The sequence below is a fragment of the Calypte anna genome, chromosome 18 (assembly GCF_003957555.1).
Source record: "Calypte anna isolate BGI_N300 chromosome 18, bCalAnn1_v1.p, whole genome shotgun sequence".
Classification (NCBI taxonomy): domain Eukaryota; kingdom Metazoa; phylum Chordata; class Aves; order Apodiformes; family Trochilidae; genus Calypte; species Calypte anna.
In genome coordinates, this window is record NC_044263.1 from 5,712,023 (window position 1) to 5,731,432 (window position 19,410).

Genomic DNA, 19,410 nt, shown 5'->3' on the forward strand with positions numbered 1-19,410 from the left:
CCATTCATTTATAAGCCCTGTGAGGAACAAAAACTGAGACCTTGAGCTCTGTGTTGGACTCAGCTGACTTGGAAGGGATGGTGCAGAGAAAGTGTCAATTGTAACATCAAGAAAGGAAATTCACAATAAGAAATTGACTGTGGGAAAGCTCATGCATGGCAGAGTTCTAGGCTTAAGGAATCTGAACGAGGCATTACACCAAGGAGAAGTCTGAGGAAGCAGCAAGACAAGCAAGAGAGGGATATCCAAAAGGGGAAAGAAGGAATGTCATGAGAGATGCCAGTTGGGAAAGACTGCAAAGGGTTTGTAAATACAAGTGAGGAATTCAAATCTAACAGAGAAGCCAAAGGAGAGGACAAGGATCAGAATGATATAGCCAGAGAAGCAAGAAACAACCCAAGTGCCATTTTTTAATACACCAGAGAAATGAACGGTGAAAACAGAAGACAAACCAAGTCATGGAGATCAATGTGAAAATTTGGAGTGAGAACAGAGAAGGGAGGATGAGTTTCCATGAGAAAATACAGGAAAAAACCCAGCAACTCTTGGAAAGGACCTAAATACGAAAAAAGAAAGAGCAAGAAGTGGTATGTGGGGAGCTACCTGGGGTCAACATAGGGCAGAAGTTGTGAAGGACTAGGAAACAAACAGCAGCTTCACTTCCACAAACTGTGTGTGATGGCAGCTAGGAAGACAAGAACAGATGTAAGATGGAAGAGACAGGAAGACAGGCTGAAAGCAACAGTAGAGATTGAAAATACCTAATGAGAATAGTTCTCATTTTTTGTTCCTTGAAAAATAAAAATACATTCAAGCTAAAGTGGGAAATTTCTCACTCTTCCTCATCCCCCAACTCTTCCAATCCAATATTCCCAACTAACCTGGCATTTGAAACTCTTCAAATACTCGGCCCCCACCTGATCTTCTCGCTCAAACCCCGGTGCTTTCTTGTAGCTGCCAGCTGCTGTTACTGAGTCTGGAGGAAAACCAATGGTCTCCAAGCTGTGTGGCTTTCCAATGGCACCAGGAGGAGACCCACATATATTAGATGGGCTTCCGAGGCTGCTGTTCCTACAAAGAATCTAATAGAAGGAATAAGAGTCAGCAAAGCACATCCAGCAGCAATAACTCAAAGAGGAGAGGAATCCCCCAGAAGAGCTCATTCACTTCACTGTTTGTGCATCAATTTATACTGACAGTCAACACAAACTTGCAACCTTCCAACAAATAGTAATTAAAAACCAGGAAAAAAACTAGTAGATACTGGATTCATACAGTCCCACAATTATGGTTTTATTGTCATTACTTTGTACTGGAGTTCAATCTTGTAAGAACCAACCTACAGATCTTGTGACATCTATTCTTTCTGAGGCCTCAGATGCAATTGATCAAGTTTCCAAAGCTGACCACGACTCCCTTTGCATTCCTTAAGCTACAGTGGATCCTGTCTGCACTTTGAGCAGTAGTGTGAAACCTGGGAAGTTGCTATGGCAGTCAGAACAACCAAGAATATCTGAGCTACATGTCATATTGTCTCTTTTGCTTTCCAGTTGGAAATCTGAAAGTTTTAATGCAGGCACAAGCAAAATATCAAGAGCTGCATTAAAAACCTCAAGGATTTCCAACAGTTCCATTCTTGGGACTATAACCAGGGACCACAACCACATGCAACAAGGCTAGTTTTGCACTTGTAGATAAAGACACAGACAGCAGCAAAAGAGATTGTGATGAGTCTTAGAGACAGTGCCTACATGGATCACTGCAGATACACCATTTCTCTGGGACAAGAAATCACTTGCCTGCCCTAGCAAGCATTTAGACAGCTACTGCTACCACAGATTCAAATGTGGCACAGTCTGGGCTGGCATGAGAAAGAAGGAGCATCCTACAATGTTTTGATTTTGTTTTTATACAGATTCTGCTGTCCATGCTTCCCTACAGTTGCAAAGATACTACTCACTGTGGTGGAGGTGGGGCTAGTTGGCAGAGTTCCTGATTTATTCCACACCTACAGTACAAATACAAAACAGAACAGGCCATGTGAGGCTAGCTGCTACAGGGACCTTCTTCTCTGATTAATTCATCATGTAAAACGATCACCAGCAAAACCATATTTGTTTGCAAGCTACATGCAGATGTCCTGTGGAGTGATGAAGTCACAGAAAGACATGTGTTGCCATTTGGCATATATCCAAAGATTAGGAAAGACTGTTTAAATTGACTGAGAGCTTGAGATAAAGGACCTGAACAGTCTATTAAGTGGCAGATATCTTCAATTTCATTGCAGTTTTCAGAGAATTTAGATGACACAATGAAGGAGGTTTGGTTTTTTACTGCTTTCCACAGTGCTATTTAGTGAGAGAAAATATTATATCCAGACTTTTCAAAATCTCTTTGTAAATTCTAGCTGCAATCAAATTCAGGAGAGTTATGAACTGTTAGGTTGGCTAATAAACTGTTAGGCTGACTAATACAATCAAACTATCAGCTTCTCTTTTCAAAGAGGGAGAATAAAATAAAACAGAAGTCCTAAGTGAGTTCACCTCATTCGGACCAGTTTCAAATGAGTTAAGCTTATGTCACTTTATCTTCTCAAAACCTCAACCAACCATGTGAAAAGGTTACAGACCTTATCAACAGTAGTATAAACAGGAAAGATTTAAACACCAAAAAAAAAAAAAAATCTCAGCAAAAATGAAGTAGCCCAGCATTCCATCAGCTGCATATCTGCCTGTGTGTATTTGTTCAATGTTTAAAGATCTCCCTTCTTGCATGTATCACTAGAAGTACTACCAACCATCTGGGGCATTACTCAAATGTATCAGAGTAGAAGTGTCTACAGAAGTAGGAGAGGGAAGGAATCAACAATATCCTATAATGTAACAATATGCACAGGTTAAGCCTCCGAGATTACATATGTAAACAAACTTGATTGTAGTTATGTATTTTAATGGCTCACAGCCTTTAATTAGAGTACTTGGAAACTAAGCCCAATATGTACCTCCAGAGAGGAAGGAGTTGCACTTCATGTGTGGATGTATTCCACTTTCCTGAAAGTACATCAGCAAATTGCACAGAAAGGAAGGCTTGGAAATTTTATAGGTGAGAGGACAATGCTGAATGGTATGCTCCAAACAGATCCCTCTAAAAAATGTGGAGCTGAGATCTAGAAGGAAAACACCATCTCTTTTGGATACTTAAGATTTCTCTTCTTGGGAGAAAGAAGAACAACGACCCAGAGAAACCCAGATTTATAAAATATGGACAAGGCTTCCCCACAGTGCTACATACATTGCTAAGGTCTGGGGCATGTGGACTGGAGGGGCTGACTGGAACAGAATCACCAGCTGCTGATGGCATATACATCACAGGGCCTGTCTGTGTTGGGCTAGACACAGCTGAGGATTGCTGTAAATCTTCACTAAGTGCAGGCTCTGAAAGAAATAAAAGCACACAGAATGTTACTCAAAGCTGCACAATTGCAGTGAAGCACAAGAATATCTAGATATTCTCAAGAGAAGAAATATTCCACAAGCATCTACTTATAAGCACAGAAGCAAGGAGAAATCTTGTCTGGCAAAAGGCTACTACTTATCTAATATTCTGTGCTGCTCTTTAGTCCATTAAAGCTGCTCCAAAATTATCTTTCCTGCATGAATTGTGTTATTCATTCAATTGTCTTGAACTAAGCAGAGCTTCCCTCATTGCTAGGCACAAAATTGATGGGTGCATTATAATTAGCTGAGGGAGGTAAGTTCCCATCTGCACTCAGTACAAAACATTGCCCAAAAAAAGTCATGTACATGGAAAGGCATACACAGAAAGAAAGTGTCATTGGATTAGAAGGTAAAGCAGAGATGCTGTGGATTTGTAGTATTTACATCTAACACAACTCAGCATCTTTACGAAAACTGTAACTGACTCTACAGCTCCATAGAAATCTTTAAAGTTTTAACACATTTCTTGCCAACAATCAGCATAACTCATGCTAAGACCAGAGATAATGGACTCCTATTATTAGCTGAACTAGGCCCTCAGTGTTCACCTTGCTAAGAAAGGCCTAAAAGATAACAAGTCCATAAGGCAGCACAAGAAATAACAAGGCTGAAATGACCAAAGTGCCAGAGAATGTTACTCTGATTTCAAGTAGTATAGTACCAAGCACAGTCATCTTATTAGTAATATGGCTTCTCCTAAAAAACCATAAAATACTAAGTTATATACAAGGGAGTTTGCTAAACACTGTTTATCAAGATTTCATTCTCTCTTAAGCTTGATGGATCATACTGTCATTGCACTCCTGTGTTTTGGGCCCTTAATGGCCAACAGCTCTATCTTGGCCAAGGCTTCCTATGAAAGGAACTCCATAACCTGTAAGGAACTTACTCACAATTCCTTGACAAAGGCAGCAGTTACTAATTCTACCATTTACAAAGGAAAATCAAATAACAAAGCAGCTTGCTCAAGGCCATGTAGTGAGTCAGTATCAGAGCCAGTCTACTGACTTCTGAGTAACCTGCTCTCATTGCTGCAAATTCAACAGTGTGACTGAAGTGCTCTGAGTAGGAGCCATGGGACCATCTATCTATGAATATTAGTTCCCACCTGAACTCCCACAAAACAGCATCACTACTTTACAGATGATGGAAGTGTGGTTTTAAAGAATTCTCCATAGATCAGGGAGCTATGGAGAGGAGGGTTTGAGGAAAAGCAGACAAAAAACCTGCATATTTTTCTTCTCCAGCCTGACTTTAAAGACTTAAACTCTAAGCAAAAGCTCATAAAGAGTAAAATAGTAAAATTTAAAAATGGATCAAAATATTATCTAAAAAAGCTATCCTCAGCTTTTTAAACTACAACTTTGCAACTTAGCTAGGTACAGTTCATCCACATACAGAAGAGCAGCAGCTTTCTCTTGTTTCTGTCCTCCTAAACTGGCATACAGAGAACTGAGCCAGTGAGAGGGAGATACTCGAAGAGGGAGTGCAGTGAGAGCTAAGGGCTGAGTCCTACAGACTTAAATGATGCCTTCAGCTCTGCCAACACCTCTCACATGTGCACAGGTTTATAGAAATTACTAATGTTAATACTTGGTTTCTGAAAACCCTTCACAGAAGATCAAGTGTAGCAGCCCTAGAGTTTAAACTATCTATTTTGGCCAGAAACTCTCCATGAAAGATGAGAGAAGCAGCCCACATACGTTCTACGTGTGCAAAGGCACAGAAGGGTCCTCGGGGACAGCTGCCAGACTGCTGCATATCATTGCATTTGGTGGATTTGTAGATCTAAAGATAGGGAAAAAAAAGAGAAAAAAAGAAAAAACCCACAGATATGAACAGGAAAAAAAACAAGTGACCAGCCCAGGTACAAAAATACTACACAGAAACTTGACAGCAAGAATATAAGGCGCAAAGGCCAGCAGAGTTCAGGGTGACCATCCCAAGTGCTTTGCTTCAAAGAAAGGAAAACCCACTATAGTTACAGAAACACCAAGATATGCCCATCACAACTCAAGCTCACCCAAAGATAAACCCACCACATGTCAGCTCACCCAGAGATCCCCATTTTCCACAAAGTCCCTCAAGTCTCACTGGAAGCTCCATGAATATTACAAATGGTAAAAGGTAAGAAACAGCTGACAGATGACAGCACAGAAAGTTGCAGCCACATGTTTGCAAGGAAAATAACAAACCATTGACAATGATGGTAGGAAATGGACTATTCCCCTTCCCCCCAGTTTGACAGGCGGTGACAATGGTTACCGTGCTGATACAGGCCCAGCAAAGCTTTTCAACACTGTAACATGAAGCAGACTAGGAGAAGGACTTAATTACACTTTCTGTAAGGATACTGGGATGCTCTGGGCATGCTCACAACTAAGAGCTTGGTGTTTTTAAGCCCCAGTCTGTGGTTATCTATGGCTTAATGGGATCATTATCAACCAAGAACTTTTTCTTAAGGAAACAGATGCTCACGGGCAAACCCACATCACATTTTGAAAAGGATTCCCATACATGAGACTGCTCTTATGCTGGAGTTTTCCCCTAAGTTTCTTACCTCCTCCCATAATATTGACCTAACAAAAACGCACCCGTCAAGCATCTGAATTTCAGCTTACTTCCAACGTGCAGTTTTCGGTACCCCAGGACCACACCACAAGCAGCCCACATATTCTCCCAGCTGGCATGTTAATTTACTTCATAAGACCGGAACAGTTTTGCTTTTCTAGTCAGGTGCCAAACAGAGTGAGCAGGTTACTGTACCTCTGGGTGGAACTGCTGTTCTGTGCGAGTGTGGCAGTATTGGCATGAGTCTCCATTTTCACACTTACTGGGATCTCCCCACTCGTCTCCATGTTTCACACTGGGACATGGTGAAGATCTGTGTAAATAAGGTAGCAGGAGATTGCATCAGACTCAAGCATGCTTTGAGCTTTGCTTTTTCCATCAGGAGGCAGGTTTGGCTAGCTGCTGTTGTCCCATTCCCCCCCCCCCCTCAACTGCTATTGCCTCTTCTTCCATTTCTGATTTCCCAATGAAAGAAACATGGCTTAACTCTCCTTCTGAAACCAAACACAACCTGATCCAACATAACAATACTGGCAGCTGATGTGATTAGTGTCAGGAATGCTGGGTCTGGTTTCTGTTTTGGAACTGTAAATTCATAGAAAGCTAATAAGTTAATTGGCTAAACCTAAAACACATAATACCCTTACAGGGGTGTGTTTCCAGGGTTCTAGTACGGCCACGTGGAAAAGAGGCTGAGTCAGGTCGCTGTGGAAAAGGCAAGTCCATTTTATTTCTCCCTGCTCGTAACAGTTCTTTTTCCGGGTTCTGAATTTTTATGGTGACCTACTTCCCCTGCTCTTTATGCTCTTAACCATCCCCTCAAACAACAGCAGAGGGAAGCAGATAGCAGCAGCAGATGCCTGTCTGAAAGGCAGCCACATCAGCTGGGGGTGGGGAAAGCAACACAGAAGTGACTGGAGATCAGGACAGCTTTCAGCTCTTCCCAAAGGGCCCAGGCAGGGGCATAAAGCACATAGCTGCTGTCTGAAGACTGCCTTAGTGTTTCTGTTTCCCCTGAAAATATTGGAATTAATGTTCCTTTGATTTTTTTTCTTTTAATGCGGGATTTTCAGTGCCAATTCAAAAATTTCTGTGAACGTTGCGGGTGGGGAAGGGAAGTGAGAACATCCATGGTATTTTCTCTTCTGGCTTCCTGGTCTGCTCTTTATGTTTTTCAAAAAGGAACTAAGGAAAAGCCCCACTGAGACCACAACAAAAGCTCTTTTGTGTTGGAGGAAATGAGGGCCTATAACATGGATGAAACACGTTCAGGGGGATACAGCATGCTGAAAAATCCAGCAACAGCTGAGTGGCAAGAACACCCGGGTGCCTCAAAAGCACAGTCTGCAGCAGCTGGTTAGGAATGCGTCTCCACTGGTCACACCATGCCTCACAACCCCCATCAGCAGGCACACTCAACAAGCAGCCTGTTGATTCTGAATCCTTGACCATGAAAATGTTTTTCTGTCAGTCTGTTCCTAGATGGAGATTAAGACTGTTTCCTTTTGCCTGCACTTCTTTCTAAAGCCAGAATGTATATGATAAAAAGCAGCCAGACAGGTTCTGTTTGCTATAAAATCAGTCTTGTAGCATGATCTACCAAGGCATTTTTAGAGATGCTGGTTCCTATATACAGCAAAACTCCTGTCTGATTTGTTATCCTTCTCCGAGGCAGAAAAAACAGTCCAACACTTCTGTCAGTACAGGCCTTGGAGACACACTGAAAAATTATCTCGAGGACAAAATCCTAGATTCTTCATTACAGATTTCTACCTCACCACTCATCTGGGAAACAGAGTATCCAGGACCACAGTACCTGTATTTATGTTTTCTTGGGCTTCTTCTTCTGTCTTTGCTATTGTGGTAGTAGGGACAGGCATAACCCTGGCGACAGAGACGGGGGGGTTTCTTACACTGCTCTGTCTTGTAATTTCCCAACACATATGTTGTATCTGCAAAAGAAGCCATAATTTAGTGGGAGATGACCATGAACTATATTTACTATTCAAAAAAATTTGACCGGAGTGGGCACTCCATAAACACCAGACTTTCCCAGACCCTAAGTTACACTCACCTTGCCACCTTGGCTCCTCGCTGAGTATTTTCTCTATCATAGCGTGGCTAGCAGCAACTGCAGACTGACCCTCTATGCCACCTTCTGATGTAGTCTGACCATTCTGCAAAGCCTCCATCGCCTGCAGTTCCCTTTATGGACAGAGTTAAATGAACATACAGACAGAGCAGATGAAGAGATGGATAAAACCATATAAAAACTGACACACTGGCGCATGGTAACCACTCTTAAGTGGGTGTATTTCATCCATGCCTTTTTTTGTCAGAACATCTTTAGTCAAACGACAACTACAATACATGTTCTTCATTCCCTGGGAATTCCAAATGCATTATTTTGGGCCCCTCATCACACTCCAAACCACAGCATAACTAGTTTAAAGTAGTGCACTCCCTTCCCCCATTTTAAGCATCCTCCCTGGAGATTGTGTAGGGTTGCCTTATTAGGAAGGGATACATCATCATCACTCCAACACTAACCACTTCATGCTGAAGTAGCATTGTCCTTCAAACATGTGACTTTCCATTTGGGTAGGGAAATTACCGTTTTCTCACAGAACCCAAACCTGTACCAACCTAATGTCGTACACCGGAGAGCGAAGGTCATGGGGCCCGTGCGCAAACGCGCAGTGGACTCCATTCTTCGTGCAGTTTCCCTTGGAGTCTGTCTCATGAATGCAGATTCCAGTTTTGTAGTAGCGCAAGTGATACCTCCTCTCTGTGTCTCCAGTAGTTCTATGCAAGTAGGGACACCTGAGGTACAGAAGAGCAGACAAAGTTTAGTCACACAGGATGATGGACTCAGAGCTACCAGGATGCTGCACCAGGACGCTGACACCACCTTTGCCAACTCCGCCTCTTCTCTTACACTGTGCCCTCCAGCACTACGCAGAAACACCAAAATTGTCACTACACAGTCGTTAAGTTTCCCTCCCAAAAAGAAAACCGGACTATTAAGCCAATAGCAGCTTCTTATTCTAGTACAGAGACTGCCAGGGATCTGGAAAAAAGCAAGGTGTTCAGATATACCAGTTGTGATTGAAGGGACATCACATGGCACATACCATTTCCTCACCAGCCCATCTAGACTTTGTGCTGTTACTGTTTCCTGCTGTGATAGTCTATCTATAGCCAGATGCATCCTTTATGCAGAGCATGGGACAAGAAAAGAGAATTACAACACTACTATTTTAATTTAGGTTTTGTGTTTCCTCTTAAGCAGGCAGAAAAAGAATAATCTACACTGAGAAATAAAGAACAAGATAGAATAAGTGAAGTTTAGATATTGCAGCATCAAGCTAAAAAAGAAAAATCAAAAAAGACTTCTAAGATTGCATCAGCTTTTGTTCACTGAGTTTGAGCCAGATATCAACCAGTCATCTTGAAGCCAAAGCCCACAAAAATTGTATTTCCAGTCCCTTCCAGTTCTCTTCTAACAAGGAAGAAAGTATAGAAACTGAGGCTTCAGGTTGGTAGAATATTCCATTCTACTGTAGTCACAAGATCTTTACTTAATCAGGTAAAAAAAATTTCTGTTTTCCCAATAAATAGCATTTTTCTGTGTTTATACTGGCACCATGAATAGGAACTGAAATTCCATCTTTCTATAGCACTTCCTATATTTGATCACAGTTTGGCTACACTGTTTATTCTTCCATATCTGTCACATGGCTGGTTATATATTACAGGGTTAACCCTCTAAATGCTGGAGACTGCTACTGCATAGCAGAAACAGTTGCATCCCTGCTCCATTTAAACTGATGTCAGTCATGGGGAGAGACAACCCAATAAAACAAACTCTTCCTCATGTTCCTTCATTGTGTGTACTTATTTGCCTGCTGGCTTCTTACAAGTTAAGGAAGACAAAATACATGGGCAAGTAACCAGGCAGTCTAGAGGACGAAGCTCCTCTTCTTTTTCAATCTGTTAAAAACTAAGCTACCCTGCTGATGAGCAAGAGCTGTTACTTGACAGTCAGACACTTTGGGAGCAGAGCCTTTCAGAGCCAGTTGTCAGCAAGCTGTTTTTCCCACCTCAGCTCTGCTGAAGATGCCAATGCTCCCAAGGACAGGAAACAATGCATGAGCTGAGTTCCCATCTAAGTCACCCTTAGTATCATTTCTGCAACAGGCCTACGTTGCCATTACAGTTTTTACATCTGTTCTCATGTTACGTGTGTTACAAAGCTGCTTTACTGCCAACTTGCCTCATCTCTACAAGAACTGGCTGGAATCATCACCCCTGGGACTGATCCCAAAAGCCTAATGCCTGAAAAGCAGGGTGCAGCCTTTACTTACTCATCTCCTTCTGGGCAGATTCCTGTGGTCTCGTCATACTTGGTACAGTAAATGTCAGGGCTGTAGTTAAATGTCCCATCTCGGCGGCGGATGGACCTGCGACGGCGCTGGTTTACAAAGTGCCAGTGGAAACAAGTGTAGGGCCGGTGCTGAGTGCACTTGTGCTGCACAAAAAGAGGGCACTGCTCTGTGCGGAATTCCTTCAGGTAACTGCAGGCAGAAATCCAACAGGAGGAGATTAGGACCAGGATGGTTGCAGAAGCAACATCCAACCACCACCTCGCAGGGTCCAGGCCAACCCCAGCTTGCATCCATCACAGAGATGCCCACTGGCCTTCCCACACGCTCCCCAGATTTTGCTCTCAGTAATGGAGGCTGGAAGCTGATGGTTGCCTGCAAGGGGTAGATTTCAGTTACCAGACCAGTTAACACAAACAGGAATGCTAAGAAAGCTGAAACCACTTTCACCTTTTGCTATCAATTTGAAGAGGCTTTTCAAGATCTTAGAAAACAGCTGGTGAGAAAAAAAAGAACTCCTAAGTACCTTTCTATTTCTATCTCAAAATCTCAGATCTACCTGGACAAAAAGGAGTTTCCTTCCTATATGTTCAGTTTTAAAAAACAACAACTCATAAATAATATATATTTTCATTGTAGACATGTTTAAAGTTCCAAGTTACTCAGACAGAAAGATTTGTAAAGGACTCTTTCATGCCCTGTCCTCCTGGCTTAACTCTGCTTCTTCGGTACATGATCAACTATGAAATTAAAATTAATTAATTTCTCTCCTGCGATCTTGTGAATTCAGGACTCAGTCTTGAAAAGTGGCATAACTATACTCAAACTGTTGTTTTTATTTAAATTTTAATATGTAATTCTCTGGAAGTATGTGGGGTTTTTTATCCCGAGAACTAAAGAAGTCACAAGCTTTTTATTTGTGACACTAATAACAGTCTCTAAACCCAGATTGTAGAGGATTACAAAATGGTTTAGATCAACATAATGATCTGACTGTGATCTCTGTGTAGGTGCTTACAAAATCCACACTGCCTGAAACCTACCAGCTGCCCCGTATTTATAAGAAACATATGATGAGTTCAAGAATCTCAGACCCAAATCCCACCAGGTTTGGTCTCGGACACCTCGAAGAACAACACAAAGTCTGGAGCATTCTGGTCTCTTATGTTTAGAGGTCAGTTTAAACAGCGAGTAACAAAATCTGCTGTTCAAAACAAAACTACCAGCATTCTGCTGGAAGCAACAGGATAATGCAACAGCAGATGTGGATTCATTTTAAACTGTACAAGTACTCTGAGCCAGGGAAACAAAGTATAGGAATTTGTCAAGTATTCATTCCCATATCAGACCATCTTTCTATTGTGTTTCTAAATATATGGAAAGATGTCTGATGCCCAAAGTTGTATCTGCAGATAATATCATCATGCTAGCTTCAATCTGAAAGCAACATCTGTAAATAAAGCCTCCTTTCCTCTTCAACCCCATCTGAAGAGAAATCCTCAGGAAAACGCATGAACTCAACCAACGTGGTTTTATTCGTTTGCTGTGAAGAGAGTATCACTGGCAAGAGTTTTCCTACATTGGATTTTGCAAGCATGAAAGGATAAAATCTCTCCTCTTCAACTTCCAAATATACGTGAGACCTGCAGGTTCCACTGCTTCAGAGCTGCTGGGGCCTGGAGAGCCTCTGCAGTCACTGTGAGCCCTTTTCCACCCCAGTCCATCTGTCCCCTGCGAAACAATGTGGCTGGAACAGTATCTGCACTGGGGCCCAAGGCTTAATATCAGAAAAACCACAGCCAGAGTGCAGAAACAGAGCTGTTTCGAGTAGGTGAGGGCAAACAACATCGCTTTGTTCTTTTTCACTTTTAAAAAGACGGCTCTGTTCAAACGGAGATCCCTATTCCAACCACAGCAGCAATTCAGCTGAAAAACCAATGCCACAATAAAATGAATCCATTCTTGAAAACCTTTCTAAGCTGTTGGACCAAGTACAGTTGTAAAAGGTGGAATTCCACAGATTATCTTATCAGCACGCTAATGAGACTTAGAACAAAAGTGACTGTAACAACATTTATGTTAGAAAGTGAGTAAAGCAAACTTTAGCAGCATGATACTTTGACTGCTGTTCACAGATGCTGCACAGTGATCAAGCAGTCCCTTCCACCCACACATCTCCACGTACACAAACCTTAGAGACATGAGATTTATGTTACTTCCATTTTATATACAGACAAACTGCAGAAGAGCTATGGCTGTGTGCCCTGCCAGTATCACCCAGCAACTGGAGCTAGTGACAAACCAAGAGGATTTAAACTCCTTCACTGTCAATGAAGTGAGTCCTGAGCTTAATTTGAGGGACAGCATCCTGAACATTTTCAACAGTTTGGAAACTAAGGAGAGAGAGAAGACCTAAACAACCTGGGTCTCCAGCCCCACACTCTGGACTTGTAGTGATAGACATGCACAAAACGCTGTTAAAAACACTAGAATTTAACAACTGCACAATGAACTGAGCTGAACCAGCTTTCCTTTAGCAGAATTTTAAAATGTACACACTGACTAGGGATTTTGGCCTCTGGAGTGGCAATTGTTGCTGAAGAGCATTTGAAAATTAATTGCATTTCATGATTGGCTAAACTCCCTGGAGAAATATTTATTATAATGTAAATGAGAGATAATTACATAAGCAAATGGTTCACCTGGAAAGTGTTTAACACCTAACTTGCTTCATTAGAAAATCATTCTTTAATGCTGTCTATTAAAAGGATATCTCATTCTTAATTTCAAAGCAAGTCCTGCCAACAGGTACCACTGAGTTCCACACAAAGCATTAACTGTGCATGATCACCTCTGCAACAGACCCAACAGATGAACAATTGTTGTTGCATTAACTCAGTCATTTCAAGCCTTTCAGTCACTTTTGTTTGGGTTTTCCTTTTTTTTTTTTTTTTTTTCCCCTCCAGCCTCTACAGCATTTTAAATTATCCTCCTCTACAATAGCCTGAATGGTAAATTGCCTTATAGCCCTGTATTTTCTTGATCCATGAAGTGAGTTTTGGCTCCTCTGGGAGAAGGCAGACCACTCAACCAGCCACTTTGTATTAAAATATACGGAAGGCATTTCAACCACATGTGTTTTGGGAACACAGAAAGGATACACACACCACACTACTGGTATGTGATGTCTCAGAAAACAGAAAGCTATTAATATTTCAGTAGCCTGTTTGCAAAAGGCTCTAAAGAGAAACACAGAAAACACCAGCATAACAGATCCTTCTACTGTTAATTGTCTCTATAATTTTTCTCTCAGAACAGCCAAGAAAACGAATTTTTTGAGCAATCCTTGAAACTGGAAACAAGTTGATAAATGGTATGCATTTCACAGTGTGTCAGCCAAATGCTGTGTCTGTACAGGAAGAGGAAATCCAGCAATGATAACTTGCATTTCTCAACCCTCAGGAAACTCTACAGCCCCCACGTGAGAGGCAGAAGAAGCAAACCAACATAAATCTAATAAGTTCTGTGCTATTCTACTTTACAGGCACTTTATTTTGTGTGTGTATATGTCATCTTTTCAAACCTATATAAGTTTTTTAAAAGTGGGACACACATAGCAGGTTCTTCTAATACTGCATTAACAGCAACACCCAAATTCCTGGAGGAAATGTTACCATTTATGAGTTCTGCTAAACAAAGACAAAAGCAATTCTAAACAATGAGGACAAGACTGGCCAGAACAATGCAGATCAAAGTCCCCAGGCTGGACTGAACTTGCTGTCAAACAGGATGGACGCTACTGGAAATGAAAGCTTCTTACAGTGAGGAGAGGTTCTGAGGCTTGGCTTAGGGAACTCCCCGAGACTGACAGGAGCAGCAAAGTATTAAGAAAAAACCTAATGCTACTTTGCTAAAGTTCCACCTCCCCGAGGATGAGATGTGGGAAGGGGCAGGAATTACCCTGAAAGAGTTTACACTAACCGGGGCACTGCTCTGCGGCTCTCATTGCCAGGAGCAGCTCCAGTCTCCAGGGCAGGGCAGCAAGTGCTCACATCTGCAGGTGGTAATAGGAGCTGCTTCCCTCCCTGCCCTGGAGGAATTGAACGGCAACCTGCTGTGGAAGCTGGGGGAAAAACGAACAGGGTAGGAGAAAAAGAAAAAAACCCGTACTTCCAGCTACCATCAACAGCAGCAAAAATAAATAAAATCGAGCCCAGAAAGGGGGGGGGGGGGGAAAAAAAAAAAAAAAACCAAAGAAGAAATTCTAACCTAGAATCTTAATTTTTAAACTCAACAATTGCAGCCTTGTCCTGGTCCTGTTCATTGCCTGCTGCTGCAGATTTGCTCTGCAGCAGCCTCACTGGTTTGGCTCTGCTTACACTCTGTGCACTCAAGCAGCTCAGTACGAGGGGATCCCTGCATCCCTACCACGGGCCAGGGCTGCAGACCTTCTGCCAAAGTGGAGATAAGTGGTGTCAGCTCCATTCAGGAGAACGTGCTGGTAGTGCAGGAGGACAGTTGAGTTCCAAATTCCTCATTGAAAGCCTTTCCCAAAGCTCCCTGAAATCACTGGAAAATACAGACTGATGCCAAGAAAGAAGTCTCTGCTTTGTAACAGAGGGATCGAGAAGACCTGGGAGAGAAACAATATTGAGAAGCATGGAAATGAGAGGATTAAAACCAGCTCTTCCAATCCCTTGTTGCTCTAATAATGCAAAGCCAGGTCCTCCTTTGCTTCCAACACTCTCTGTGCTATTGGAAATCTTTATATAGAGCCCAAGGCAAGCTCCTCTCCTTCGCAGCCCTCCTTGCTCTTCCCAGTTAATCCCCTTTCTGCCAGAATTCCTTCTGGGACCAAAGAGAGTGTGGAGGCTCATAAGCAGGATCTGAATCTCCTGCAGCAGTGTGAGACCAGAGGGAAAGCCATCAGATAATGGTTTGGCTCATCCAGAATAAGATACTGCCTGTGAATGTAGGACAATAGTGAGATCTAACACCACCATCATCTAGATTTCACGTACAAGTGGGTGGGTGTTTACTCCCTATGAAACTATGCTAAAGCACCCTTATACTAAAGTTATTGGTACCAGCACTGTTTATCTGGTGTAAGACCAGTGTAAACTACCAACACGTTCTACACTATAGACAGGTCCAGGAACCATGGACTGGCTGCTGAACCTGCTCCTTGGTCATGAGAAGCAGATCCAGGGAAGGCAGCCCAGCCCACTTCAGACAGACTTACTCCGTGAAGTCCAGCCCATGCAGACACCTCACTTTAGCATTAACACTAATATTAGGAATTACTAGTTCAGAGCTGCATAAAGATTCTTAGTACTTGCCCCTGTCCAGAAGAGCCCAGAGAGACAAGCCTGTCTCATGTGATGTTTTTTTTAAATAATGCTTAAGCTCCTGGTAAGATTTCAGGTATCAGCAAGAAAATTCTCTTCTGCCATTACCATTTATTTTAGTCCTGTCTGCCTTCCCTCAGCAGAGGACCACACTGGCAAAGACATAATTTCCTCTGCACACAAGTACATAGGAATGCTGGGGACTTCTGCTGGCACTCTTACATCAACCATGTCCTGCTGCTTCAGACAGAACTGAATGAAACCATGGACCTCTCAGTAAAGTTTCAATGGTCCCAGTTCACCTCACTTGTAGACTGATGTCCCTCCTGAGTACCGCAGTCTGAATAAGAGAGGTCACTGCTCTCAGCTGCTCATCACCTTTCCTTTGCCAGATTGGCACTGATCTGTCTAGACAGCAGGCTGGCAAAGTTTTCCTAATTCAGCTTAGGTAAAATAAACAAATTAATCAATTTTTAAAAATCACTAGCTTAGCTTTAAAGTTTCAAGTAGTGGTTTAAGCTAATACAGATAAAATTCTCTAAAGTAACCTGTGGTATGCTTACCTAACAGACTTCGCAATACCCAGGAGGAAATATCTAATGGTAGATGTGGATATATCTAATCCAATAATACTTTCCTATTGAAAATATTTTCAAAACTCCTATTTTCTTCTTATGCTCAAAGAGCTATCCCAACACAAGAGGAAAAGAGCTGTCCATATTTAATCAGTGCTCTAAATTCATTTCACCCTCATAAAATTTTATTGCAAAAGATGGTATCAGAAACACTAAGTAAGAAACCCATGACTCAATTATTTTCTTTTACTGAACTGTGGTATTCCAATTGAAATGAGTCAGTGGTGCATGACAGAATCTACTTATTCCAACAGGATACTAAATAAAAATCCTGCTAATGTACCTTTCATTTAACATAGCATTATTGATAAAACTCATGATATGCAGCTCTGACATAGCTCAGGAGTTTTTGCTCTTGGGGCAAAGAAGATATTCCAGAGTAAGAAGGGGGAAAAAAAAAAAAAAGTGTGGGGGGGTTAAACTATTGTGTTGGTATTTCCCTAGAACACCCTTACACATCATCTAGGACTACTGGAAGGCATGGTTTTTCTACCTTGGGGCTTTTCATTGCTTCCAGTCACCTGCATTCCCACAGTACCTTACAAAAGGCTGGCGTTTCAAGGCAAAGCAAGATTCCTGACTGCGTATATAGCCTTTGACTCCCATAGCTTTTTGGGATTTAGGAGACAAAAAATGAAGTAAACAATTTAACTTTTTAGGAGTTGTGAGACCCTGTTCCCTGAGGTGGGCACAAGGCAAGCAAATCCCTCACTGACAGCTGCAGACTGCCAGCAGCCTGGTTTACAACTGGCCTAAACCTCTGTGAAGAAATGTTTAACATCCATCTAGTAAGTACAGTAGTTAAAACAAGTCTGTTTCAATAAACAGTATTTTTTTTTACTCACTGGTGGATGTAATCTGACATTGAAACAGAACCTCACACAAATCACTGCTGAATATCAAAAAACAACACTTTTACCAGCAATGTTGAAGGTGTTTACCATTACTTCAGGACAAGCTCTGACCAGGTTCCACAAGCAATCTTTACCCGTTACTGTGGCCCACCACTATGGGATATTTCCCCATTTTCCATATATTTTTCTGAATACCCTCACAGACCTGACCAAACCCTGTCACTTCACACCAAGGCTTTTGTATATGCCATGTATCACTTGACACAAAACATGAACATCTCTCTCTCTGTACATCCCAACAACGATCAGTCTATTTGCTTTACCATACTCTTAACAGCCAAGTGCAGCTTTGTAAACCTTGAAAAGATTAGAAAGCATTTAAAACTCAAGGGAAAAAAATATGGATCACTTTATAAAAACAAAAGGCTGACTGTGAATGTGGGGAAGGAGAAAAGGATGAGGAAAAAGTTTCAGTAAGCTCACATCTGTCAGGAAGATAGACTTCACATGCCTCAGTGTTTTCTTTATCACCTAAATAAATTGAACCATCAACTGGAAAAAGGTCACACAGCAAACAGCACCGTGTGACTTTAAAGCTCTTAGATTTCCCCTTCTCCATTAGAGCTTGACAATAATGTCAGTCTAAGGGCAAATAAAGTGAGAGTTGGAGAGACTTATTACAGATGCATGGAGTTGGGTTTGTTCAGTTGTGGTGGGATTTTTTAGGTTCATACAGCTCATTGGGTACCTTGCTGATCAAAAAAACAACTGCTCTCATCCACAGCCTGTGGCTCCCCCATTTTTTTGCTACAGAAGCAAATGGACAGCTATAGGCAGCCTCACAAACTCACAAGTTTTCCTTTTTCTAGGAATTTCATTGATATAGCAAGTAAAGCTGAGCTGGAAGCTTTCAGATAAATGCTGAAGGATAGTGTGTACTGCAGAAAGTAAAGCACAAACCTAGAAACACTAAATACAGAAAACCAAGGATAACACACCAACAAGTCCAATAGTCAGGCAATAGTAACTTGATCACTATTGTAACTCTATTTCTGGATTTCAAAGCAGATCACAGGATGGACAACAATGCAACTAATTCAACTCAGCCACTAGGAAAGAACTAAACACTGCCCGTACTTCATAGATAAGAACTCTGAGTGTCTGCATAAGTCCATGCTAAAAATAACAAGTTGGCAACTATCAGAAATGATCAGAATATTTTTCAATTAAAACAAAAATGTCAGAGACAAAGAGCTGTGTCTTGTCAGCACTGAGAAACTAAGGAAAAACAAAGAGTGCCACTACAGCACTGTGCCAGCCCATCAGGACGAAGACAGCCTCACACCAGTTTCAGGCAAACATTGTTTGCAGTTAGAGCAAAAATGGCTTTGTTTGGAGAGACCATGTTGTAGCTAAGTAGCTCACCAATGCTCTGTCTTGATGAGGAAAGAAAATCAAGGCTTTCAGCTGGGAGTCAACTCAATAAAATGAACATTTCTCACAGTTGTGAACAGCCAAGACACCAGCTCCACTGACTTCAATTGTGCTGCAGTCTGCAGGCATCAGGGAGAGAGGTTCCTGTTCTGACTGCCCTGGAGTTGGACATCCCTGAGGCTTGGCACACAGAGAGTTGTGTCATTCAAACCCAACAAAAGAAAACAACTGGAGTCATTTTTTTGGCAGTCTGCTCTCTTTAAAAAGCATAAACTTGTTGCCTCAGTGGACCATGAAATGTATATGACCAAGCCATACCAATAAAAGCCATTTTAAACATAAGTGTTTGTTTACACAGAGCTTCCACCTTTTTAACTAAAACAATCCAAGCACGGGCATAGGCAAACATTTAACTGCACTCCATTTCAGAGATGTTTCCTTAAAAGCCATTCAGCAAGATCCAGAACTCTATACAATGCCTTGAGTTTACATTTCCTTGAGTTTGATATCTTTTTTTTCCAATTTAACTGGCCATGAATATGACCTCAAAATTAACTCAGCATTTAGACAGTCCATGCAAGGCTTTAAAAACGCAACCAATTTTTTTTCCACGTTTAAATGACACATTTTCCATTTGATACCACTACTTCACGTAAATAACATAGCTGCATCTAAACTACACCTCC

At 41.8% G+C, this 19,410-nt stretch overlaps 1 protein-coding gene across 9 annotated transcripts in view; it reads right to left on the reverse strand.

Annotated features, from left to right (window-relative positions):
• Positions 1–19,410, reverse strand: part of UNK (unk zinc finger) — a 44,148-nt gene that overhangs the window by 14,313 nt on the left and 10,425 nt on the right. For 4 of the 9 annotated variants that reach the window (XM_030461795.1, XM_030461798.1, XM_030461797.1 and 1 more), the window contains exons 2-10: positions 10,436–10,645; positions 8,715–8,891; positions 8,143–8,273; positions 7,885–8,020; positions 6,264–6,381; positions 5,201–5,285; positions 3,292–3,434; positions 1,961–2,008; positions 882–1,082 (exon numbers count right to left, since the gene is read on the reverse strand). In XM_030461795.1, the coding sequence (XP_030317655.1) occupies positions 882–1,082; positions 1,961–2,008; positions 3,292–3,434; positions 5,201–5,285; positions 6,264–6,381; positions 7,885–8,020; positions 8,143–8,273; positions 8,715–8,891; positions 10,436–10,645 (1,249 nt within the window). The remainder of the gene's footprint in view (positions 1–881; positions 1,083–1,960; positions 2,009–3,291; positions 3,435–5,200; positions 5,286–6,263; positions 6,382–7,884; positions 8,021–8,142; positions 8,274–8,714; positions 8,892–10,435; positions 10,646–19,410) is intronic. The other 5 variants (XM_030461793.1, XM_030461799.1, XM_030461796.1 and 2 more) reach the window with 5 other exon arrangements.